The following is a 26,782-nucleotide window of genomic DNA, read 5'->3' as shown; positions in this document are numbered from 1 at the left end:
ATGAACCATCAACTTTGAGAAAGAAATGTGGTCAGAAAAAAACTCTTGACTGTGATCAGAAATCAATTAAACACTTATTTAAGATCATTAAAACAGTAAAAAAAAAAAAATCAACAGTAGCCTCATGGCTATGTTTAACAGTGAAAGTAGAAGCATCTCCACATACAATGCAATAAGAACTCACAGGATTGGGACTAAACAGCAGTGTGGCCATAAGAACACGACTTGTTAATGAGGCTAATCAGAAGAAAAGGCTCCAGTTTGCGAGGGAGCATAAATATTGGACTCTGGAGCAATGGAAACAGGTCATGTGGTCTACTGAGTCCAGATTTATTCCTGAGCATGGGGCATGTCAGGGTAAGAAGGGAAGTGGCTGAATTGATCATAATTGGATATTTTCTTCCCTGATGGCACAGGCATATTCCAGAACGACAATGGCAGGATTCATCAGGCTGAAACTGTGAGAGAGTGGCTCAGGAAGCATGAGGAATCATTTTCACACATGAATTGGCCACCACAGAGTCCTGAGCTTAACCACATTTGGGAAGCCATAGCCTAATGGTTAGAGACTCAGCTTTGGGACCAAAAGGTCACCAGTTTGATTCTCTGGATCAGCAGGAATGCCTGAAGTGCCCTTGAGCAAGGTACTTAACCCCAACCGCTCCCCAGCCTGCTCTGGGTATGTTGTACATGGCTAAGTGCCATTAATGTAATGCGCTGGGGAAGACTTTACAGAGTGGTTCAATTCCCCCATCATCAATACAAGATCGAGGCTAAAAATTTGTAAAAGACTGAATGGAAATAAATGTTGTGATGTTGCAAATGATTGTTGAAACAATGTCACAGCTAATGTGCACCATAATGAAAGCGAAAGGTGGTCCAACAAAATAGTAGTGTGCACCTTTTTTGGTCTGGCAGTGTAATTTACCATGTGTTATTACCCAACTCTACTGTTAACATGTTCTGTCCAGTGCAGTCACATACTCACCAGTAACATTTACCCAGAGTGCATCACTGTAGTGTGTGTAGTAGACTGGGTTTCCTCTTCCAGCTCTGCAGCTGTACTGGCCTCCATCAGAGACACGAACTGGTCTGATGACATAGTGGCCTGATTCTGTTTCAGTCTCAGAGCTCTGTGTTGATGTGTTCCAGTAAAAATTCCATCCAGCAGACTGTGGCTTCAGTGTACAGTACAGTGTCACTGGGATTCCTGTCAGTGCAGCTCCTTTAAGGTCTGATGTGAGTTCAGGTTTAGGTTTTTCTGCTCGAGATGAAACATACAGTTCAGGAGTAATATAATATTTACTGTACTAATCACCTCTACAGAGTGAAAACATTGCTGTCCCTGTGATGATCAAAAGATTAGAACCAAACATTAGACCAATAGCAGGTCCATACATGACGTGATTCTTCTATTCATCAGCATTGTGTGGTTTAATTAGTAAATAACTTAAGAAGTGAATAAGATGATTTACACAAGTGAATGACTTCTTTCTTCTTGATGAACACAAACCCAGATGCTGTGCAATAATGACACATTCTTTTCATACACATTACTCTTTTAGTGGATATTATTCAAAATAAAACAGAAGTAGAATATTTTTTCCAAATTTCAAATCATAAATAACGAGGGCAATCTCTCACGGTTGTTTCACATGTTTAATATTTATACACTACCGTTCAAAAGTTTGTCGTCACCCAGACAATTTTGTGTTTTCCATGAAAAGTCACACTTTTATTTACCACCACAAGTTGTAAAATGAATAGAAAATATAGTCAAGACATTTTTCTGGCCATTTTGAGCATTTAATGTGATGCTCCAGAAACTCAATCTGCTCAAAGGATGGTCAGTTTTATAGCTCCTCTAAAGAGCTAAACTGTTTTCAGCTGTGCTAACATGATTGTACAAGGGTTTTCTAATCATCCATTAGCCTTCTGAGGCAATGAGCAAACACATTGTACCATTAGAACACTGGAGTGATAGTTGCTGGAAATGGGCCTCTATACACCTATGGAGATATTGCACCAAAACCAGACATTTGCAGCTAGAATAGTCATTTACCACATTAGCAATGTATAGAGTGGATTTCTGATTAGTTTAAAGTGATCTTCATTGAAAAGAACAGTGCTTTTCTTTCAAAAATAAGGAAATTTCAAAGTGCCCCCAAACTTTTGAATGGTAGTGTAAGATTGTGTTCTATAATCTCAAAAAGAGCTCCATCACTTCAGTTTACCTGCAGAATACGTTTACAATTCAAACACCTAAACACTTCATTCCTGCATCTCTAACCTCCTGACTGTGGCTGAAGTTTTATGTGAAGTGAAGTTTTATTACAATAAGTTACTGTGCCTTTAGTTCATGTAACTCGTAAACATGAGCTAAACTTGTTCTATTTCATGCCTCCTGACCGCCAGAGGCGGCACAGCCTGTGGATGATATCCTTCGCGTAGCGCAAGTCGAGACTTATACCAACAAAGAAGTCGCGATGACGTACCTCATGCATAAGAGGCACTGCAGCACGTCATTCATCCTCTTATTCTTCTCGCGCTTGATTCGAGCATCCCAAGTTAATTACCGGATTACCGGAATCCTGTACGGCGGTTCCCCCGTGAAGGAATTTATATTCTAAAGAAAAAAAAAAATAAAAAGAAGGAAAGGAACAAGAAAGGTAAGCACACGGAGGCTTTTCCCGTGATCAGAAGTGCACGGTGGTTCACCCCGTGTTCACCCCCGCACACACACACTCACATCCCCGCGGTGGTTTTCCCCGTTTTGTTGACAAGTGTGGTGTATTCCCTAGTTAGCACGGTGGCTCTCCCCGTGACTGACTAGCTAGCTAGCCAACTCGTTAGCCCTGTCACTCGTATTAGCATTGTGTATTCGGTGTTTGATCTACATTATTGTTATTGCGTCGTGTGTTAGTTTGGGTTCGCGTTAGTTGCGCTATGATGGATGTCCTTTCCCTCACATGCAAAACGTGCTTTGCACCACTTGCATCTGAGGACGGTCATTTAGAATGCCCGTCTTGTCTAGGCACCGCTCACCTTCGTTCAGCTTTGACGAACCCTTGCCCAAGCTGTGCCGTCCTACCGCTCACGGTAAGAGAGGCCAGACTTACCGAGTTATTGGCCAAAAGTGACGCGCTGCTCTCGACAACCGAGCATATTGCCGCAGGTGCCCACAAAGCCGTAAAACGCGGCAGCACAGGCCTTCAGGCTGCGCAGCCAGCCAAGAAGGCGAAATCGCACTCCACTTCTGTGCTCAACAAACGGGTGGACGATCTCTCCTCGGCTGTAAGCCGAATAGAGACGTTACTGCTTCAGTTCCAACCCCCTCAGGCAAACATGCAGACCATGCCACCAGCAGGTGGTACCCTGGCTACTGCTCCCACCCTGCCTACCTGAGAGGAGCCAGACGTGGAGGACGATACACTCTCCACTGCCGCCACTGACTCTCTCTTTAATCCAGTGGAAGACGATTCCCTTGAGCTGCCTGGCTCTCCTCGCTCGGGCATTTCCTCTGACGATGCCCCCTCCAGCGTTTTTTCCGACAAAAATGGGGATGGCAGGACTCTCGGCCCCCAATCCTTGCTGGCCGCAATTACTGCGGCGCTAGTACAACGTGGGCTACAGCCGCTGCAATCTAACACTGGTGTGAGCGCCTACTTCAGGCAGCCCTCGGTGGACGCCTCCTCCATCATCCCAAAATGTGACGCCTTTGTGGACGAGTTCCAGATGGCGTTTAAAACTGCAGCTGCACGTTCCCACCCCACCTCTGTGGCACGCGCTATGAGTAACATGGCTGATGCAGGCCTGTTTGGATTGGATACAATGCCAGCAGTGGATCCCTGTGTGGCGTCTCTGGTGGTCTCCCCAGACGAGGCAGTACGTCCCCAGGTATGCTGTCCAAGCAAGGCCTGTAGGCGCACAGACGATGATCTTGTTCGAGCCTACAATCATGCGGCGCGCATCGGAAGGATCGACAATACGATTTCTCACCTTCTTCTGGCCGCGCAGTCTTCCCTGCTGAAGGCAGACTCAGATCCGGCTGTACGTGAGGCAATTGAAGCCACCCTACAGGGCGTGGGCTTCATGACCCAGGAGTTAGGGCGTCTGATGGCGGTATTAGTGCGCGCTCGCCGCCAGGTCTGGCTTTCGCAAACGCCGCTCCCGGACGCGTGCAGAGCCACCCTACGGGAGCTGCCCCTCATACCTGGCCAACTGTTCGGGCCAGCCGCTAAGGACGCTCTGGAACGCCGCGCCCTAGTTTCGGAAACACGGAAACAGCAGGTGGGCTTATCACAGGTGACTCGCTTCCGAGCACCGCAGCCCCCAGCACTACGGCGGGAATTCTCATCCCCCCAGCGCGCGGCACCTCAACGGCAAAGGGAGAACAGACAGGCCCCCAGGGGCTCTGCACCCTTTCGCCGCCAGGCATATCCCATGCCCCACTCCACCCCCACTAACAGTGGAGCGAAGCTCAATCGCACTCCCCGCTGAAGGCCCCGGGCCGACGGTTGGACTGTACACAGAGACTCAACTGGCCGCATGGGCCAGAATCGTTCGCGACCCATGGGTTCTAAAAACAGTGTCAGAGGGTTACAGACTGCAGTTCAGACGTCGGCCCCCTCCAAGGGCCCGTCTCAGGCCCACAATTGTAAAAAGTTCAACAAGATCTCTGGTTCTCCAGTCGGAGATAACCGTTCTTCTGCAGAAAGGGGCCATAGAGGAAGTAGAGTGTTCTCCTACTTTCAACGGCTTCTGTTCAGTTTATTTTGTCGTTCCAAAAAAAGACGGCGGTTTCCGCCCAATTCTAGACCTTCGGGGCTTAAACAAGTACCTAAAGAAAATGCCATTCAAGATGCTGCACACAGCAGACGTTCTGAAGGTAATCTCCCCAGCGGAATGGTTTACTACCCTGGATTTGAAAGACGCCTACTTTCATATCCCGGTGGCACCAGCACATCGTCGGTTCCTCCGCTTTGCCTTCCAGGGCCGTCTGTTCCAATTCAGGGTACTCCCGTTCGGCCTCGCTCTGTCACCCAGAGTCTTCTCGAGATGCATACAGGCAGTACTGTCCCCCCTCATGGAGTCAGGTATGAGGATTCTACCATACCTGGACGACTGGTTAGTCTGTTCCCCGACGAGGGAACGCAGCCTAGCAGATATAGCAACACTGCAGAGCCATGTCTCAGAACTGGGACTGACAATCAATTTAGAAAAGAGCACACTTATCCCGAGCCAATCGGCTCAATTCATTGGCATGATCCTAGACTCACAGACAATGTCCGCGTCCTTGACCAGCCGGCGTGTAGCGGACATCACTTCACTACTGTCACGAGTACGGGTGGGACGAAGACTACGTTTCAGAATACTACTGCGGCTCCAGGGTATGCTCACAGCAGCAGCCCAGATCCTCCCCTTGGGTCTACTGGAACTCCGGCCTCTGCAAATATGGCTGATTGGCCTCAGCCTCGACGTGACCCGTCACAGGAAGACACCCGTTCTTATTACAGAACATTGCATGTCTGCCCTCAGCCCATGGCGGAAGGAGACCTTTTTAACATCAGGTGTTCCTCTTGGTGCAGCACCCACACACAGGGAGATTGTGACTACAGACGCCTCTCTTACAGGGTGGGGCGCAGTATGGCAACACAGAGCAGTCAGTGGGTTGTGGAGCAAAGAAGAGATGGGCGAACACGTCAATCTCCTCGAAATCAGAGCAGTACACCTGGCTCTAAAACACCTTATGCCATACCTACAGGGGCGCCACGTACTTGTCAGATCAGACAATGTGACGACGGTGTACAACATCAACCACCAGGGGGGAACACGATCCCCCACTGCTTTTCGCTTAACTCAATCTCTACTGAAGTGGGCCTTCCCCAGGCTGGCATCCCTCAGGGCAGTCCACTTGCCAGGGAAACTGAATGCGGTGGCAGACTCCCTGTCGAGACAACGCCTCGACCCGGGGGAGTGGCGCCTGAGCCCACAGGTGGTACAGCAGGTTTGGGATCGCTTTGGCACAGCAGCGGTGGACCTGTTTGCCAGCAAAGAGTCCACACACTGCCAAAAGTGGTTCTCTCGCACACAGGAGGACGAAGCACTGGGCTTGGACGCCATGGCACACGAGTGGCCGGATGAACTGCTGTATGCCTTTCCACCGATTCCCCTCCTTCTGGAGGTGCTACTTCGGATACGCCAGTGCTGTCACCGTGTTCTGCTGGTGGCTCCGCGATGGCCAGCGAGACCGTGGTTTGCTGTGCTTCATTCCCTGCTGACCGGAACTCCGTGGCAACTACCGCTCAGAAGGGACCTACTGTCTCAGATGGAGGGCAAAGTTTGGCACTCCTGCCCGGAATGTCTCCAGCTGTGGGTGTGGCCCTTGGGCCCGACAACCCCCTGTTAGAGTTTGACCCAGCGGTCATCAATACCTTAGAGAACGCGAGGGCCCCCTCAACTAGGTCGTTGTATGACAACCGCTGGAAATTGTTCAAGACGTGGTGTGAGACCGTAAGCGTTTCTCCCACGGGTTGTCCTATACCCGTACTGCTCAAGTTTCTACAGAAACTGCTTGATGAGGGTAAATCCCCATCTACCGTGAAAGTCTATGTAGCAGCTATCTCTGCGAGGCATGATAAAGTGGAGGGTGCGACTATTGGTGCACATAGTCTCATCCGCAACTTTCTTAGGGGCGCTAGACGCCTCCACCCCTACAGAGCCCCTCGCAGCCCTCAGTGGGATTTGCATCGCGTACTAGACTCTCTGTGCCAGGCCCCTTTCGAACCATTGGCTGAAGCGGACATGAGATGGGTTTCCTTGAAGACCGTTTTTCTCTTAGCTATGGTCTCGGCAAAACGTGTGAGTGAGTTACACGCACTCTCAGTCAGCCCAGATTGTATGAGATGGGGACCAAATCTATCTGGCGTTACGCTATGGCCAAACCCAGCCTTTCTGCCGAAGGTTCTATCTCCATCCTTTATTAACCAATCCATTGAGCTTGCTTCTTATGAGGACCGTCTAGACCTATGCCCTGTGCGAGCCTTGAGGCACTATGTGTCTCGGACCGAAGCCACAAGACGGTCAGACCAACTGTTTGTCACTTATGGAGGTGGTGCAATTGGCTCGCCTGTATCTAAACAGCGCCTCTCACATTGGATTTGCGAGGTGATTTCCCTTGCACACAAGTCAGCTGATTCCCTACCAGTGGGCAGTGTAATGTGCCACAACACCAGGAGCTTGGCTACCTCATGGGCAGCTCTGAGGGGAACCCCGCTATCTGACATCTGTGCAGCAGCAACATGGTCTGGCCCTTCAACATTCACCAGGTTTTATAGGGTAAATGTGGCATCACCTACAAGCCTTGGGCCTGCCATTCTTTCAATTATGGATTGACATACTCGTCCTCATGACAGTGCTGGTATTAGTCATCCACAGGCTGTGCCGCCTCTGGCGGTCAGGAGGCATGAAATAGAACGCTAGTTACGAATGTAACTGTGGTTCTATGAATGCCGGATGACCGCCAGAGTTCCCAGTCACTCGGACATCGCAACCGCGAGAAGTTTTCCGAGGACGAATGACGTGCTGCAGTGCCTCTTATGCATGAGGTACGTCATCGCGACTTCTTTGTTGGTATAAGTCTCGACTTGCGCTACGCGAAGGATATCATCCACAGGCTGTGCCGCCTCTGGCGGTCATCCGGCATTCATAGAACCACAGTTACATTCGTAACTAGCGTTTTCTTTAATAAAGGATGTACTGTATGTTTATCAGAGAAATCGGCAAACCCACATTACGTGTACATGTTTAAAGCAGTTCTATACAGAATACACTTTATATTTTTCACTTGTTTTGTTAAATCTGCACCTTTGTGTTCATATATAAAAAATAAATCCTTTTCAGGCGTCAATAACATGACTTTGTTTCCAGTGAAGCCATGATAGAGATCTTTTCCAAAACAAATCTACAAGAACTTTTTAGTGAACAATTAATAATCCAATAGTTTTTTTATAAACCAGTAGAATGATGACAGTGCGATCAACCCAATTATCAGGTGCAGAAGATTTGATGAAAACCAGACAGGCCTGGGGATTCACACTCACAGTCGGTTTGGGTTTTTCTGTTGATATAAAATTATCAGCAGATCAGAGCTGCTTTTATCTTTACAAAATAAGAATTAGTCTTGTCCTCTCTCTGCTTTCTGATTCAACATTTACTGAAAAAGCTACAGTGGAATGACGTTTCTTGAAAGTATGTGTGCAGCTCTTTAGATAAAGAACATTTTATCTTCATATTTATGAAAGTCACGACTGATCTGAAGTGAGTTGTATTTAGTTTTAGTTTTACTTTTTCCATGTGTTTTTTTGCTCCATCTGATGTTGAAATTGTTTTATTAAATCTGCAATTTGTGTTCATGTAGAAAAAAGAAATCATTTTCAGGTGTCAATCACATGACTTTGTATCCAGTGAAGTCATGGTAGAGATTTTTCCCAAAACAACTCCACAAGCACTTTTTAGATTAATTAATGAACAAGTAGGTTTTTTTATTGTTTGTTTGTTTTCTCAAACAGTATAATGATAACAGTGCGATTGGGCCGATCAGCTGGTAGAGAAGATTTGATGAAGCCCAAACAGGCCTGGAGGTAAATTTGCATGAAGGTCTGTATTAAGATCGATTATGAGATTTGTACAAACTCACAATTGTGGAATATTTAAAAATCCATTGTTTCTTATTTACAGCTGACAAGTTAACTGTTCTAGCAGTTCTGTGTTTAATCCCCCAGCCTGTGTTTGTGCTGAAATTGTCAGTTAAAGAGAAAGTGTATTGTGCTTTCAAGTCAGATTTTTTTTTTTTACCCCACTGGCACCACACTAATTAACATTCATACTATGACAAAAAAAAATTGTTACATATAAAAATACAATAATTCAATCAAAATAGCAGCTTCCTTCTACATATAAATTAAAACACACACACACACACACACACACACACACACACACACACACACACACCAGTTCACTCAGAGCTTCCTTTTAGCTCCCATAGTGTGGAACTCGACCCAAAATCCCTGGCTGACAGACACAAGGCAACATGTTTAAAATAAACAAGCCAACAGGCATCACAAAATTCAACAACTTGTGACAACAGATACAGAGAAGTCCAATAAATGTCCTTAGATGTTTCTGCATGATACAAACTGTCCACATGCTGGATAGTGTGTATCATGGCGCTCTGAGGTTTATCATAAACTGTGGAGCTCTAACTCATCACTGTGTCTTATACACTAAAGTAAATTGGCCATCTTTATATGCGCGCCGGCTCGGCCATTGGTATGTCTTTATCTACAAGGCTATCCTTGAGATGATTCCATCTTCTTTATCATCTCTTTTAATCCTGAATAATAGAGCCTACAGTCTTCGTTCTCTGGACTTTTTACATTTTACTGTTCCTAGGGTTAGAACAGAAATGGGGAAGAAAGCTTTTAGGTTTTCTGCTCCAACTACATGGAATAATTTGCAGTCAGAGCACAAACTCCATAATCTGGTATCTCTGAATGTATTTAAGTCCATGATAAATCCCATTGTATCGAGGCTTCATGAGTGCAAATGTTCTCATTCTCATCTCATTATCTCTAGCCGCTTTATCCTGTTCTACAGGGTCGCAGGCAAGCTGGAGCCTATCCCAGCTGACTACGGGCGAGAGGCGGGGTACACCCTGGACAAGTCGCCAGGTCATCACAGGGCTGACACATAGACACAGACAACCATTCACACTCACATTCACACCTACGGTCAATTTAGAGTCACCAGTTAACCTAACCTGCATGTCTTTGGACTGTGGGGGAAACCGGAGCACCCGGAGGAAACCCACGCAGACACGGGGAGAAAATGCAAACTCCGCACAGAAAGGCCCTCGCCGGCCACGGGGCTCGAACCCGGACCTTCTTGCTGTGAGGCAACAGCGCTAACCACTACACCACCATGCTGCCCCAAATGTTTTATTTGAATGGAAATTGTCTTATTTGATCTTGACCTGATTTTGTAAATTCAGTTGTTTATTTGTATTTTTATGTCTATGTCTAAGGTGACAATGTGATGGAACTGTGGTTTTTTTGCTGCCATTCTTGCCCAGGTCTCTCCTGTAAAAGAGATCTTCGATCTCAATGGGACAAACCTGGTTAAATAAAGGTTATAATAATAATTATGTTTGATAAGCATTTCATACAGCAGGTTAGAGATGATTTTCTAGTGTGGTTATGTCACTGTATGGAATCTGACTAGGGACTAATTATCTCTGTGCGTGCGTGTGTGTGTGTGTGTGTATATTTTTTTTTTGGGGGGGAATTAATGTTTCATAATTAAGATGAAATGCTGTAGTGGTCTGTGATAGAGTCCTCTTTCACATGTGAAAAATGCATGTACACAGTATAAAATGTTAATGAAATATGTGAGATAAAACCAGGGCTTTGAACCGGTTCAAGGAACGAAAACGAAAACCGGGAACTTTTTCTATTTCACATGGAACAGAAACGAAACCAGAAACTTTATTATTTTTTATGTTCCGGAACAGAAACGCTTATTAAAAATAATGGTAACCGGTTAATACCGGTTTTTATTTCGTTCCTCAAAGTTTCTGTAGCCTACAAATAGTCATTCTTCTCCTGCGGAAGTTTCTATGACCCGCTGGGGTTCACTTCCTGTGTGACGTTCGCTGATTGAATGGAGAGAGCGGGAAGGTGGACTGCCATCACGTCTCCATTACTGAGTGTCTGAGCAAAGAAGAGCCTGAATGTTGCAACCTCCCTATTGGTTGTTTGTAAAAATGTATCAGTTGTTGCCCTTCACACGGGAATCATCGCGGGCTCGAGAGACGAGACCTGACGAGTTAGTTCGTTGGTAGCAGAACAAAATGTCTGGACACAAATCGGGTTTTCAGAAAAGGAAAGAAAATAAATGGAGGGTCGAAAATACAAAAAAGGAGGCAGAAAATGCAAAACGAGTTTTAAGGTAGGACAAATGGTTACTTTTCTGAGGCAGCCCGCCGTGGCTGCCTGCAGGCTTATTTATTATAGCCCATTTAGTTAAAATAGTTGATATAAAATATTTATAGTTATAGTTATGTGATGGTTGTCCTGATTTAGACTGGTGGGTTTTTTTGGGGGGGGGTGCGCGATGTTGCACCCGAGCCTAGATTAGGGTAGAACCGGCCCTGGCTACATTTCAGCTGTAGTTTGTTTTATGTCTGTATGTACTTGCATAGATGTGTACTTCCAATATGGCGCCTAACAAAATCTCGCGGCGCGGTGACGTCATGCGGTAGCCCTCTATAGGGCCTGACTAGCCTCTGGTAACACACTAAACGAATTATCTTTCATTTTTGGCACTTTTTCTGTTTGTGTAGATGGGAAGACATACTGAGAATCCAAATCACCAACATTTGAAATAATAATTGTTTTGAATTATTTCTTGTCTTATTTAATGAAGGTTGTAATAGAATTAGCCTACATTTGGCTTAAGCTGGATGAGACAGAGACATAATTTTATAGCCATTTGTTAAACAGCTGACAGGGAACGTAATTAACCGTTCCGGGAACGAAATTTTTTTGTTCTAACCGGTTCGGGAACGTCTATTTAATGGTGGAACCCAAAACCGGAAACGTTAAAATTCCGTTTCTGTTCGGAACGAACCAATAGGAAAAAAATTCCGGTTCAAAGCCCTGGATAAAACACACCTGATACAGTCAGTGTAACAGCATCACTGGTCTCTGAGCTCTGAGAGTCACTTCTCCTCCCACTGCAGGTGTATTTACCGCTGTCATCATTTCCTACTGAATCAAGACTAAACTCCTGTATTGTTCGGTATGAGCGTGTGTAATCATTCCTCTTCCAGCTGTATGTCCACTCAGTGTCTCTTCCTCTCGGTATCTCACATCTGAAAGTCACTCTCTCTCCTCTGAACACCTCCTTATCAGGCTTTATAATCACCACAGGTTTAGGACTCTCTGTGGAAAAATAAATACTACTGTTTTTATGCATGAATTAATTCCCAACACCATTATTTAAATGAATAGTAACATTTTAAACTGAATGCAGTAAATCTGCTCACATGTAAATGATTAAACTCTGTCAGAGGTGGACTGAGTCATTTTAACAATCTCTACTAATGAATTAAATGTAGATCACAATTTGAAATTAATCAGATTAATGGACTGAAAATGTAGATCTTTTTCACTATTGATTGATGTCTGAATGACAGTGTGTTTGCTCTCCTGTTTTCCTGATTATTCATCATTAGGAACACTGAGTGTCAGCAAGGGAACAAGAAACTAAAGGGAAAAGATTCACAATAATGCTAGAAATAACTGACAGTATCATTTGTTTACCCTGTTAACAGGTATATTTAATATAAAAGAAAAAGAACAGCTCTGTAATACACACCCTTACTCATCACCACACACCTGTACACACACCTGTTATCACGTCATAACCCCTCATACACACTCACTCTCTCATTCTTTCAGATTCTACAGCCTCTTACACTCAGGGGTTCAGTATAAAAGTTCGACCCTCGTCCTCTTCACTCATTCACACTCAGGCAGGTCTCGACTCGAACATGTTGAGGTTTCTGAAGCAGTAACTTTATGAAGCCCCTTTTACAGCCTCTGAGCTGCTTGTTAAAGGATATGGGACATGAAACATAAATGCACGCTATATCAGTTTCTTTCCATTAAAAATATGAATTAATTGCATCAACAAATACAAAATCATCTATTAAATTCAGCAAAATCGTTATATTCGTGATGATTATATGGCATTTCTGCTCGACTTCTGATATGCATTTTTTGCAACCGGAAGAGCCGCTGTCACGTGATCATACGTCACAAAAACTTTCAGGCACAGCACAAGCGGGTAGATGAATGGAGAAGTGGATGACAAGAAAATTGTTTTTATAGTCTTTAAAGTACATTGGACATCATGGTGTATTGTGCTGCTTATGGTTGCAATAATTCCAAAGGGAAATGCCCTGGAGTAAGTTTTTTTGCATTCCCCAAGGACCCAAAGCTGAGGAAAGTGGGGGCTCACCTGCGCATGCACAGTAGGCTTCACGCATGCGCAGTAGGCTTGGTAGGACAAATCCAAGAGGTAGGATAACTTTACAGAACACCTGTTGAAAAAACTTTGCACCTACTGTTTCCCACAAACTGTGTTCGGACCATTTCACTGAGGATTCTTTCAACATTAATACTCGGGTACTGAGCGATATTAATTCACGAAACCGTAAGTATAAGGATGAGAAAAAAAAAACAGTTTAAATCGGGAAGCTGCACACATTTACGCCAGGCTGCACAAATGTGCGCAGCTTCCCGATTTAAACTGTTTTTTTCTCATCCTTATACTTCATGTTTCATGAATTAATATCGCTATTTTTTATTTTTATTTTTTAAATCGGATCTGCGCAATTCAGCCGTGAAAAAGGCGGCATCCGCCGAAAGGCGCGCTGTTTGCATCCCTGCACGGAGGCCAGGGGACAGGGCAGGAATATTTTTGTTGATATGAGTGATCCGGTGCGATTTCGCGACCCCCCTGTTGAAGACCTCTGCGCTAAGCGACTGAAAGCCGAGGTAAGGATTAGTATTATAATTTTGGGTGTATCAATTATTGATTATCATAATTCTGACTCGCTTCGCCATTTTGAATGTTTTCATCTCGGACTCTGGAAGCATTGTATCTCAATCAATCTCGAAAAATATCAGCAAAAAAAAAAAAAAACTAGCTTGCAACGGACTTTAGCTAGATCTATGATGAACTTTCAATGTATGATACAAAAATAATACTTCTTTCAACAGATCATTAGCCTTTGAGCAGAATTGTTTTTAACTTACCAGGAAGTGTTACCGAGCCGACCGCTTTCAGTTTCATGAGGGCTGAATGAACTCTCACTTTCAGAATCATCTGACCCGTCAGAGTAAAGACAAGATCCATGTTCATGTGAATTTCCAGCTATCGGTTCGAATTGATAGGGTCTAACTTCACATCTCTGTGAAACATCGGGAATATCACTGTCGATGGTGTCCATTTCGGTAACCTGTTTACATTAGATTCCCAAGCGCTGGCTCCTTGGAAAGTTTTTGTTGCGTCACGGGTCACGTGACCACCTAGCTAATTAACGAATCCTTGTTTTACGCTGATGTATAAAAAAACTTGAATAATGTGATGATTTTCACATTTTTGACGCCCTGCAGTGATTTAGATGGCATTTCGAATGTCCTTTATACATAGTTATGCCCAGGTAAAAATCCATGTCCCATATCCTTTAAAAGAGTTTTACAGGTTTTGTTGGTGATATTTTCTACCAAATCTAAACTAGTGTTGTGTCACCAGTTCACCTCACACCAGCGCTGCTCAGCCGTGATCACACCGTCTCCCTTTAATAACATCATTTAGTTAAGAGTTCTCTGTATGTAGTTTTCTAAATATTGCTGTATTGTGACACTGTTCACATGGTGTTTATATGTTCAGTGTTGTACAGAATCATTTAACAGAAAGCCTCTTACTCACCAATAACATTTACCCAGAGTGCATCACTGTAGTGTGTGTAGTAGACTGGGTTTCCTCTTCCAGCTCTGCACTTGTACCGACCTCCATCAGAGACTCGAACTGATCTGATGGTGTAGTCGTGTGATTCAGTCTCAGATCTCTGTGTGGATGTGATCCAGTAAAACTTCCATCCAGCAGACTGCGGCTTCAGTGTACAGTACAGAGTCACTGAGTTTCCTGTCAGTGCAGCTCCTTTAAGGCCTGATCTGAGTTCAGGTTTAGGTTTTTCTGTTAAATGAAACACAAGCTCAGGGTGTGAAGTCTTTACCGCACTAATCACTTCTACAGTGAAACACAGTATTACTGTCTCTGTGATGACGCGCCCTGTAGATAAACAACGTCACCTTATGATGACTTTTCTATTGTTTTGGAATTTTAAACTCGACAGATGTTGAGGATGAAAATAGTGATATTAAATTTAAATGTTCACTGTGATCAGATTGAAGGTCAAACAATAACTGCTGTGTGATTATGCAGATCTTCAGTCTCTTTCTCTTCTCTATACCATTTTATTTTTATGAGTGTATCGACTAAAAATGATTTTGGAAAAGTGGAACACAAAATGCAACACTACACATACAGTCTTTATCAGAAGATGTACTGGAAATGTTATGCCTTTTTTTCTGTTGAACACTTGTATTTTGCCCAAATGTCAATAAAAGTGAGTCGTGTTGCTGCCTGACATAAGCAGACAGACAGAGACAGACGTGCACGCACACACACACACACCACTAAAATTATATGAACACAGCAGAAATCTGTATCTCCCACTCTACCTTATTCACACAAAGTCCATCAGTCCCTCATTATTTCTCATCTATGAAAGTGTGAAATTACTTTACAGCAGTAATGTAACAGATTCCTATTTCCTAAACAAGGGGAATGTAAGCTGCAAATAGTTTTTGGAGCAATAAATATGAATACCTAGGTACAAGCTAGCTAGCTAACTAAAGCTCATTAAAAATGCTGTGGGCTTCTCAGGAACAAGTAGCCGACATGCAGTTATGTTGGAGCTGAATAATTTAATATGTAGTATTATGCGTGTAAGCAGTGATTTACACATTAAGCTGTAATTCCCTACATTCCACAGGATGGGATCAGTTCTCACAGTCTGTAAAATGTTGCATCGGGTTCGAAGAATGGGTCAAAGTCTCTAAAAATACACCTCTAATCTTTATTAAAGCACATCCTCATATCCATCCTCACCATGTCAGGGACAAAATACCACTGAGAATATTTTCTGAAAATCAGTCAGTTTCTATTTTAGCAAGAATTAAAGACAATAAAAAAGAAATAAAGTGAGCCAACACAGATCAACACATTAAGAGAAATAAAACAAACCATGCAGTTAATGACAAAAGAAACGCCACTGTATCATCAGAGGACAGATCGATCTGTCTGCACTTAGCCATAAGAAATAAAGAAATGCCTCAGATGATGGAAGACTTAGTGCTTGTACGTACAAGGAATCTGATTGACAGTAATACCCAGCGCTTACAAAAAAAAAAAAAAAGGAGACATACATGGATGTCAGACATAAAGGACAGCAGACATAAGAGAACAAACTTTTCAATAATAGTAATAGCATGACTAAATAAAACATCGCTACTTGTTAAAATATAATAATTAAATCACATTATCAGCTTCCTTCTACATCTAAAAAATGATAGATAGATAGACAGACAGACAGACAGACAGGTCAGTTCGCTCAGAGCTTCCTTTTAGCTCCCATATTGTGGAACTCGACCCCAAATCCCTGGCTGACAGACACAAGGCAACATGTTTAAGATAAACAAGCAAACAGGCATCACAAAATTCAACAGCTTGTGAAAACAGATACAGAGAAGTCCAATAAATGTCCTTAGATGTTTCTGCATGTTTGATAAGCATCTCATACAGCAGGTTAGAGATGATTTTATAGTGTGGTTATGTCAGTGTACGGAATCCGGTTAGGAGATAATTCTGTGTGTGTGTGTTGGTCATTTTTTTCATCATTAACCCTTGTCTGGTGTTTGGGTCTGTGGGACATGTTTTCATTTTTTTTTTTTAAATCAAAGGAACAATGATACGATTCATTATTTTTTTAAAACTCAGACTCATTGGCCTTGGCTCATTTTCTGTGAAGAACATATCAGAACACATTTTCGATGACCACACACTGTACCCCCCCAACACATTTATATTTTATTATTATTATTATTATTATTATTATTATTATTATTATTCCTTTATTTTACCAGGGATAAAAAAAAAAAAATAAAATAAAAATCACATTGAGATTAAAACCTCTTTTACCCTGGCCAAGAAGGCAGCACACAAAAACCGGATTAAGAACAGAATAACAATCATCACACAGACTCACAGAACAAAACAAAACAAACAAAAAAAAATTAAAAACAGACAAACAAAGCAAATGGAAAATTTAAAAAACAAGAACAGACTGACTGATACACTCCGATTAAGACAAGCTTTGAAATCAACAAGTGAAATAAAAACCTCAAGTTTTAGTTGTCTCTGTAGCTCATTCCATGCTGTTGGAGCACTACAAGCAAAGGCAGTCTGCACGACATCATACAAGATATAGCTACTTGACCGTAGATTGTACTGAGATGTACTAGGTGTTAAAAGAACAGATATATAAGAAGGAAGCTGGCCAATTATTGCTTTGTACACAAAAATTAACCAATGTTTGTCTTCTCATAAAGAGTGAGGACCAACCAACCATTTCATACAAGGCACAGTGATGGGTGGAGTAACTCGCTTGAGTGATAAATCTTAACGCAGAATGATACACAGAGTCTAAGGACTGTAGCAGCGCTTTAGCGCTATGTCTATAAAATACGTCCCCATAATCCAAGACTGGCAGAAAAGTAGATTCAACCAATCTTTTCCTTGCTTGTTGAGTAAAGCAAGATTTATTTCTAAAGAAAAACCCCAACTTTAATTTAAGTCTAAAGTAAACTCTCAACATGCAATTTAAAGGATAGATCTTCCTCCAACATAAAACCCAGATATCTATACAAGGAGACTAGTTCAACTGATTTACCCTGCAAAGTGCATAATTGAGGCAGGGAAGATCCCAGTTTATGGGTTCTAGAAAAGAACATGAAATTTGTTTTCTTATTGTTAAGAATTAATTTCAAGGAATTTAGATTTCGTTGTACCACAGTGAATGCTTCTTGCAGCTTTAAGATGGTCTCAGCTGGTGATGCAGCAGAACAGTAAATTATAGTATCATCTGAATACAGATGCATATTTACATTCATAAGCTCTTTACTGAGATTGTTTTTATATATATATATATATATATATATATATATATATATATATATATATATATATATATATATATATATATTGTGAACAACAAGGGCCCCAGTACGGAGCCCTGTGGGACACCAGATTTAACAGTAAGCTTCTTGGAAAGGTACCCATTTAGTTGAACACGTTGACATCTATTATCTAGGTAGTTTCTAACCCAGCCTAGCGCTGCTTCAGAGAAACCAATATTAATCAGTCGTGACAATAAAATATTATGATTAACAGTATCAAAAGCTTTAGTTAAATCAATGAATAATGCAACACATGATTTTCTATTATCTAGAGCGCTGATTATATCATTTAATACTTTCATGGTAGCAGTAACACTACTATGATTTTTACGGAAACCAGACTGAATGACAGACAAAATATTGTTATTAACTAAAAGCTCTTTTAACTGTCCACTCACAATAGTTTCCAGAATCTTAGCCATCACAGATAGCTTAGAAATTGGACGGTAATTGTCTAGTTTAGATGGATCGCCCCCTTTTAAAAGGGGCAGAACCAGAGCTGATTTCCATACTTCAGGCACAACGTTCTGTTCCAGTGACAAATTTAAAATATAAGTCAATGGCTCTGCAATGATTTCAGCTGCATGTTTCAAAAATATGGGCTCAATTTCATCTGGCCCAGCGGACTTCTTTGTGTCAAGCTTTTTTAAAGCCACCAAAACTTCATATCTTGAGATTGGACTAAAATTGAACCTATGTCTAGTTTCTTGCCCTGAATGGAAAACATTAGAACTGTTCTGTCCAGAAACATCATGAAAAATAGTTCCAGCTGAAATAAAATGTTTATTAAAACAGTTCGCAATCTCTGTTCGATCAGTGACATTTTTATCATTTAATGTTAATTGATTAGGGAAACTATTAGGTGCAGAGGTTGGACAAAGTGACTTAATGGCTTTCCAAAACTTAACTGGATTGTTTAAATTACTTGTTATTTCATTAAGATAAAATTCAGATTTCGCTTTACGGACAAGTGCAGTACACCTGTTTCGTAAGGTCCTGAAGGCAACCCAACCCCTATCTTGATCAGTTTTTCTTGCTTTGGCCCAAGCTAGATTTCTTTCAAGAAAGAGTTGAGACAACTCTTCGCTAATCCAGGGATTGTCTCGACCCTTCACTCTGTATTTCCTAAAAGGAGCATGTTTATTCATGACCTCTAAAATCAGTATGTGAAAATACTGCCATGTAGTGTCCACATCTGGAATTAAAAATAATTTAGCCCAATCACATGCAAACATGTCATGAAGGAACCCTTGAATATCAAAGTTCTTAAAACTCCTCTTTCTTATAATTCTTGGTTTTACTTTTGGGATTTTACAGTTCCTAATTGCTGCAACGGCACAATGATCACTCATATCATCAAGAAAAATTCCTATGTGGGTGAATTTATGGGGTTTGTTTGTTAAAACATCAATTAAGGTGGATTTACTGGGATTTTTAATATTTAGTCGTGTGGGTGCGTTTATGATTTGAGTTAAGTCCACTGAATCACAATATGCTTTGAACTGGTTTGAGAGTGATGACAACCAATCCCAGTTTAGATCACCCAGCAGTATAATTTCTTTTAACAGAAGATCAGCTAGAACAGATGAGAGAGAGGAGAGAGCATCCTTAACAGCTGAGGGAGGTCTATAGAGGATTTCGGCCTACGTCATTGTTTCCATAGCGACAATATTTATGCCGCCATTTTGACGGTCACAAATATGGCGACTACTGGTAGCGATACACGTGTTGATCATGAAGTCTCATTGTCGAGTATTTTATCCGGCCTAGATGACGCGAGCAAGAAGCGATATCACCAGAAAGTCAATGATGCTGGTGTACGTGATCCGTACACGTTACCAGGCTATCTTTTTCTGTCTTTGCAGCGCGGGTGATCTTCCTGACCTGCAGTCAGGCGTGTGGGAAATACCAGGGAAAAAACATAAAAGAAAAAGGAGCGAGATGCAGAAAACACCTTCACTATCCAGCGACGTAGGGCATTTACAGGGCGAGCAGAGGGAGAGGTATTTGCAAAAATTGAGGTTAGCAGGCTTAGAGAACGACGTTTACCTGCTTCCACCAGGATTGTTCACTGACGTACGGAAGTACACGAAGCCCTCGTCTTTACCTGACTTCAGCCCACATGATCTGTATACCTATGTCGTTAAAAACCCATCGCCATACACAGGTATTGATCTGAAAGTGTATAAGAGTTTGGATGCCTACAAATATTTTGTGTCAGGCTGGGTAACATGCCTACATCAGTGGGTCGTCCCTGGAGCCGGTGGTCGCCATCTTATTACAGCTAAGGTTTGTTCACATTTTCATTTACTTTCGGTCCTCAGGATAAACAAAATGTTATTAAATGTCATTGAAATAACTTCTTAGTCTGTTGAGACATGGCCCGTTATAAACTTGCTGTTACCAGGCAATGACCAAGAACTGTATTATTAGGGTTGGTGTAGTTGGAGCAGTGTTCTAGCAGCTAGCTGTTAGCACTAGCTAATGTCAACAACATAGTAGCTGGTATGTTACTGTAGCAATGTTTACGTTCAGTCATTTGGATGACTGTTAAAACCTTTCAGTCTCAAGTTTTTCCTTTACTGTATTTACTAGTTTACGGAGCGAGCGCGCTGGCTCCCGGGCAGGCTGGGAGCGAGCGCGCTGGCTCCCGGGCAGGCTGGGAGCGAGCGCGCTGGCTCCCGGGCAGGCTGGGAGCGAGCGCGCTGGCTCCCGGGCAGGCTGGGAGCGAGCGCGCTGGCTCCCGGGCAGGCTGGGAGCGAGCGCGCTGGCTCCCGGGCAGGCTGGGAGCGAGCGCGCTGGCTCCCAGCCTGCCCGAGCGCGCTAGCTCAGTAAACTAGTAAATACAGTCAAGGAAAAACTTGGGACTGAAAGGTTTTAACAGTCATCCAAATGACTGAACGTAAACATTGCTACAGTAACATACCAGCTACTATGTTGTTGACATTAGCTAGCTTGACCTTCAAAATGGCAGCCACCGGGGCATCACGTGACCTGTGACGTCATGTCGAAATCCTCTATAACAGCCAACAATAGTCAAATGGCAACCCTTTCCATATTCAAAATCTAAGGCTAAAAACTCAAACTGTTTTGGGATAGACAATGACTTAATTACAGTACCATGGAATTTAGATTTTAAATAGATGGCAACACCACCCCCTTTACTTTTCCGGTCAGTGCGGAAAACATTATACCCCTCAATGGCAATGTCATAATCTGGAATAGATTTTTTGAGCCATGTCTTGGAGAAAAACCAAAATATCTGGCTTGGTCGTCCTAGCCCAAATTTTCACTTGATCTAATTTTGGCAGTAAGCTACGGACATTTTAAATGGACAAGACCAAGGCCAGAATGTTTCAAAAATCCAAAGGAGTTAAAAGACAATTCTCCACCGGGCCAGGATTTGGGTTAATATTTCCAGCCATCAAAAGCAACAACATTATCAGACATCGCTGCTTATAGTTCTTTAATGAAAGATTAGTCCATGGTTAATGTTCATGTAGGATTCCATCCAGTAAAAAAATTGTTTTTGTAAAATAAAATACACTGCAGGGGTGTTAGTCCTTGATTAGAAGCTGTAGGCCTACTGAGAACAACTGTAAATACGGGTACAGTGTCTGTATGTTTAGATGGGAGATGCAGGGGAGAGCACACTGTTTGAGCCATACCTTCGGCACAGCCCGGTCTGCTGCACAGTTCGAACATGCAGGAAACTGCACATAAAAGCTGAACCACCATTCTCATATTGTCAGCTTACAAGGAAATTGCGCCACCAGAATCGCTCATAAGCTTTAGTGCAAAGACAAAATCCTTGCCAAGTCTAAGCAAAGGTAACATTAATGGGGCAGCGTTGTTGAGCAGCACACTCCAAAAGAGATCTTTATCCAGGAGAGGAGATAAAACAGCATACAGTACATCACCCACCTTGCCGATCCCCCACAACCTCCGAACATCCACACTTCAGACAGCCCGGTTGCCAGTCAACGCTTTAGTAATTCCAGCAAAGGAAAACGATAGACGCACTTGTTGTCAACAAGGCAAATGCGTTTCCAAAGTCTGACGAGTGCAGGTAGTGAATGGCAATCCTTGGAGGCAACAGCAGCGTTTCCGCTATGTACAATTGGCTGCGGCGGGCCGCCGCACCTTGATTTTTGCCGCCGCACCTTCAGGAATTCCTGAAGGGGGGCCGTGGCCCGGGTAACTTTTTGAAAATTATTTTAAAAAATAGGCTAAACCAATATTTTTTGACGTTGAGCAGACTCGAGCCTGGCATGAACCGCTCCGACGCGCTATAATGACACCAATCTATCACCAGCCAATCAGGAGACTTAATCAAACGCATCCCCCGCCCACCAATCTATCACCAGCCAATCAGAAGACTTAATCAAACGCATCTCCCGCCCACTTGTGTCCGCATCTGAGACGTTGAATTTTCACAGAAGGAGGGAAGAAGTTGACTGAGGTAAGACTGTGTGATAAATTAACGAACGAATAAGAGAGGAATTTCAACATATAGGGCTTAAGTTTGTTACCGTTAAATAAGCATTACTTGTACAGTAACGTTATGTCGTTACAACGCTGACTGTGGGTGCAATCAGTTAATTATTGAAATTAAGTGATCAATCTCGTTAAATCAGTCTCATTAAATTTTGAAGGTCAATAATTAAAATGAATCAATCCCATTGAATCGTTTACTTTGACTCGTTTGAATTGAATCATACCATAGAATCACTCATTTGAAGTGAATCGTTCAATGAATCGTTCAATGAATCGTTTAGTGAATCATTTAGTGAATCATTTAGTGAATCATTCAATGAATCGTTTAGTGAATCATTTAGTGAATCATACCATTAATCCTGGTGCTTAATAATAAATTACCAAACAGCTAAATTATGGTACATTTCCAAATTATTAAGATCACTTACCATATTATATCACATTTGCACCCTTTTTGAATTCTTTGAGAAGATTGGGGACTTCAGATATTGTTGTTCACAAATAAACACAGTTTGTTTAATAAATGAATTTATTATACAAAGATAAAAATAATAAATCAATATATACAAGCAGTGAGGTGTGTGTGTGTGTGTGTGTGTGTGTGTGTAGGACTTGACCATGTGTTTAGCCTCGTGTAGCTAACTACACGTGGTGGAGGCCTAGCTTGTTGGTAGCTAAACAAAAGAATGTTATCTAAACAGAACAAAGGATTAGCTCTGTGTTTAGCCTTGTGTTGCTAGTGTGAGTTTGCTAAAGGCCCTATGGCCTAGTTAAAGTGTGTTTGTTAGGCCTGGTGAGGCCTACTGAGCACGTGTTGCTAAAGACAAGGGTATTAGCCGTAGCTAACTAAAAGCTAGCTTGTGGATTTCTAGCTGAGGTGTGGTTTATCAGGCCTGATGGCCTGCTGAGCACATGGTAGGCTTTGATTAGCTTTGTGTTGCTAAGCAGACAAAAGGGAAGCTGTAGCTAACCCACTAGCTCATAACCATACTGAATCCACTGAAATCTTAATGAGATCAAGATGTATAATAATGAAATTATAATGTTAGTAAGAATAAAAGAGAAGAGAAGCATGCGCAGCCTATCTATTAAACAATTGAGAGAACATAGAACCAAAAATAAATCAACACGCTGCGTGTCTAACAGTGTAACAGATAAACCTGGGTTTAAATTCACACTATTTCAATAAAAGCAAATTCCTAAGACTATCCTAATTATGCCCAAATGCCAAAATCTTACTTAATCCTGCCTTTAGCAAGATATGAAGAACTATTCGCCGGTGTAGTTTCAGGCCTCGCCGTGGGAGCACGTGAGCCGCTCGTGATGGAGGCGGAGAAAACTTTCGGGTCCAGCGGAGCACTCGGGTGATTCCCGTGGAAAGCAGAGGATTCTTGGTCCGAACCTCATCGTTCGTGAGGAAAAGTCTCTGATCAGAATAAGATGCACAGCGCTTTTGAGTTAAAAAGGATTCAATCGCTTCTTAACTTTTGACTGCCTGGGCTGCAGTCGTGACGTCACTTCTAATGCAAGTAAACCGGTTGTAACTCAGGTTGAGTTTAAAGATCGCGCGACTCTAGAGTTTACCTTTGCCAAGGGTAAGAAGGAAAATCGCGCTGAGTGATGGATCTTGCAAGAAAGAAGACGTCTTTTTGGGGTGGAGAGCGCCTCTTTATACGTCCAGATCCATCGGAAGCCAGCCGTGAGAGACAAAGATGGAAGCGTTGTCCCATTGTTTTATGTTTCCTTGTATGATGACGTAGATGATCCCGCCCACGCGTGACGTAGGTCACACGGAAGTGGACTGGGAATTGTAGTTCTGACACAAGATGGCGGCATGATACCTACACTGACCCACTTTTAACGTGCCGAGTACCGACTGTAGCCGCTAACATACTAATTAGCTTGCTGTCAAAAGTGCAAAGACCTTAAATTGCTCTGCATAAATTAGAAAATGGCGCAACTTCCTCTGTAGCCGTCAACTCAACTTGTCTTGAGTTTTGAGCCGATCACAACAGGGCAGCACTGTGGCCTGAGGTAAAACAGGATAGTTTAATTTTGTTTAAATTACAAAAATGAGTAACCCAATGACTGTCTCATATACTCATACTGTTTAAGTAATGCAATAAAACTAATCTTTAAAAGTGGAATTTACTCAAACTGTTTGCATAGAATGAACTTTGGGGTTAACAGTGTAATAGTGTTGCAGTGTTCTGCAAATTTGCAATTTAATATTTCAGATCTTGAGACATGAAGGTGCTATTTTAAAAAATAAAAGGTCAGAAATGTTTTCTTTGTCGTCTATTTAGTTCATTTTATTTCCTCAATAATTTTCCTTGATTGAGAAATCGGTCTGGGCTCTTATGGGTTAATCAGTAGCCTGCATGCTAGTATATGTTCCATTTACAGTCAAACATTTTGATGTACTAGGGTGACCAGACGTCCCGGTTTTACCGGGACAGTCCCGATTTGGGGTTGTGTGTCCCGAGTCCCGACAAAAGTCTGTCGGGACACGGATATGTCCCGGTTTTCGCTACTCGCGACGTCAAGGGCGCCGCTGGGGGGGCGGGGGGAGTTAGGACGATTTTAAGGGCCTGGCACTGACAGGGGGGCCTGTGAGGGATATTAATATTATTTTAATAGTATTGCCTTGTGTAAGTTTTTGAAATAAAATATTTCATTTCATCTGTTAAAATATGCAAATTATGCATGGTTGATTTGCTATAACATTTTTCTTGAATTATTTATGATATTGTCATTTCACCCCTCCACCCTTTTTACTAATGGTACAGTCTGATTCTGGGAGCGGGACGCGTGAAATGTGTAGCTCCGTGTGTGCGCAGCGCCGCTATTAGCGCAGCTTAGAGCAGCTGGCAGTTTTTCTATGTGCGCAACAGAGGTGAACATTCTAGAAGTTGCTAAGCAGGAGCAGGTGTGATAAATTATGAAGTCCGGATATCACACTGTGTGTGAAAAAAAAATCTGCTTTTTTCATAGGTATCTTTATTGTATAATTAAGTCAGATGTTTTGCCATTGTTCATGTGTGGATTTGTTGTTAAGTATTTAACTTTTAATATTTTGCACATTAGTTGTGGTCATAGATATCATTGCTATTGTTCATGTGTGGATTTATTGATACTGTTGCTAAGTATTTAACTTGAATATTTGAACATTTGCTGTGTTTTCTAATAAATGTGTGATGCCTAAAAGAAACCAAAAACACTTTAATGGATTTCTTGCAGTGCACTATGTAATTGTATCAAAAAACTAGTGTAGTCATAGTTCGAATTACGGGGGTACTGGGGGGTACTATACCCCCCAATGAAGACCCAGTACCCCCCAAAGAGACAAAAATATAAGTTTTGGGGGGGTCCGATATTTTTTCTTTTATTGTGAAAAGGAATATATAATTCAAACCAACTCCCATTCGGCATTCTTATTGTAGGAACATTTTAATGTAAATCGATTTCAGACAGACACCCCTATTGTGGACCGTACCATTTTTAGTTACCGCAGCGCTAGAACGCGCTAGAAGCAACAGCTTCTAATCCACACCGTATAGAGGGATTTCACTGACGTCACCCGAAACTGGAAGTAAACAGACCCTGCGCCATATTGGAAGACCAACAAACTCGTGATTAGGGGGAAATAACGGCAGTGGTATGTGAACCCATGAGAATAAAGTGGAGTGGCAAACGACGTAAACAAACAAATCTGAGCTGTTTTATTTATGATTTATTGGCCCAACAGTAGACTTGAAAGAAACCTGTGTGAGACTTGGCAAAAAACTGTGGATATAATGGATAAGTCTGTGCATGATCTGCGGACACTTTGAGGTAAGCAAACGCAAGAAATTCAGATTTAAAACATGCTAAACTGGCCCCAAGTTGATAACTGTATGAGGAGCAAGCCTCCCAGACTTCTACAATTTAATAATAATAATAATAATTTAGGATGGTTTGGGGCTTGCTCTCCCTCCTATTATATAAATAAAGCATAGTTGTTGTGTAGGCATATATCATAAATACATATGTATAATTTGGATAAATTAACCTAAATTATGGATACCTTAATAGTAACAAAAAGTATTAATTTTTTCAACTGAAAAGATATAATATTAAAAGATAAATATCAACAAGATTACCTTGGCCATAACTATATGTAGGTTATTCTTAACAACAGCTGTAATATCATGAACCAAGCCACTAACAACATAATTGTAAGCCTGTAGCCCTTTGTAGGCCTTCAAGTCATCAGCAGTGTAGGCACTGGGTGTAAACAACAAATAGTTTACAATGTCTGGGTAGCAAACAGACGGCAGAATTGGTGTCCGGTCCTCCTTATGTTTCCATTC

The 26,782-nt window shown here is 42.3% G+C and overlaps 1 protein-coding gene across 1 annotated transcript in view; it reads right to left on the bottom strand.

Moving 5' to 3' along the window:
• The window catches only part of LOC132885528 (obscurin-like), a 607,458-nt gene that overhangs the window by 184,492 nt on the left and 396,184 nt on the right, over positions 1-26,782 (bottom strand). The window contains exons 23-25 of the mRNA XM_060920272.1: positions 14,563-14,829; positions 11,736-12,005; positions 989-1,261 (exon numbers count right to left, since the gene is read on the bottom strand). Coding sequence (XP_060776255.1) covers positions 989-1,261; positions 11,736-12,005; positions 14,563-14,829 — 810 coding nt within the window. The remainder of the gene's footprint in view (positions 1-988; positions 1,262-11,735; positions 12,006-14,562; positions 14,830-26,782) is intronic.

This window comes from Neoarius graeffei, chromosome 1, assembly GCF_027579695.1.
Source record: "Neoarius graeffei isolate fNeoGra1 chromosome 1, fNeoGra1.pri, whole genome shotgun sequence".
Lineage (NCBI taxonomy): Eukaryota > Metazoa > Chordata > Actinopteri > Siluriformes > Ariidae > Neoarius > Neoarius graeffei.
The sequence above is the reverse complement of the archived record's forward strand: the minus strand, read 5'-3'. Positions and strand labels throughout refer to the sequence as shown.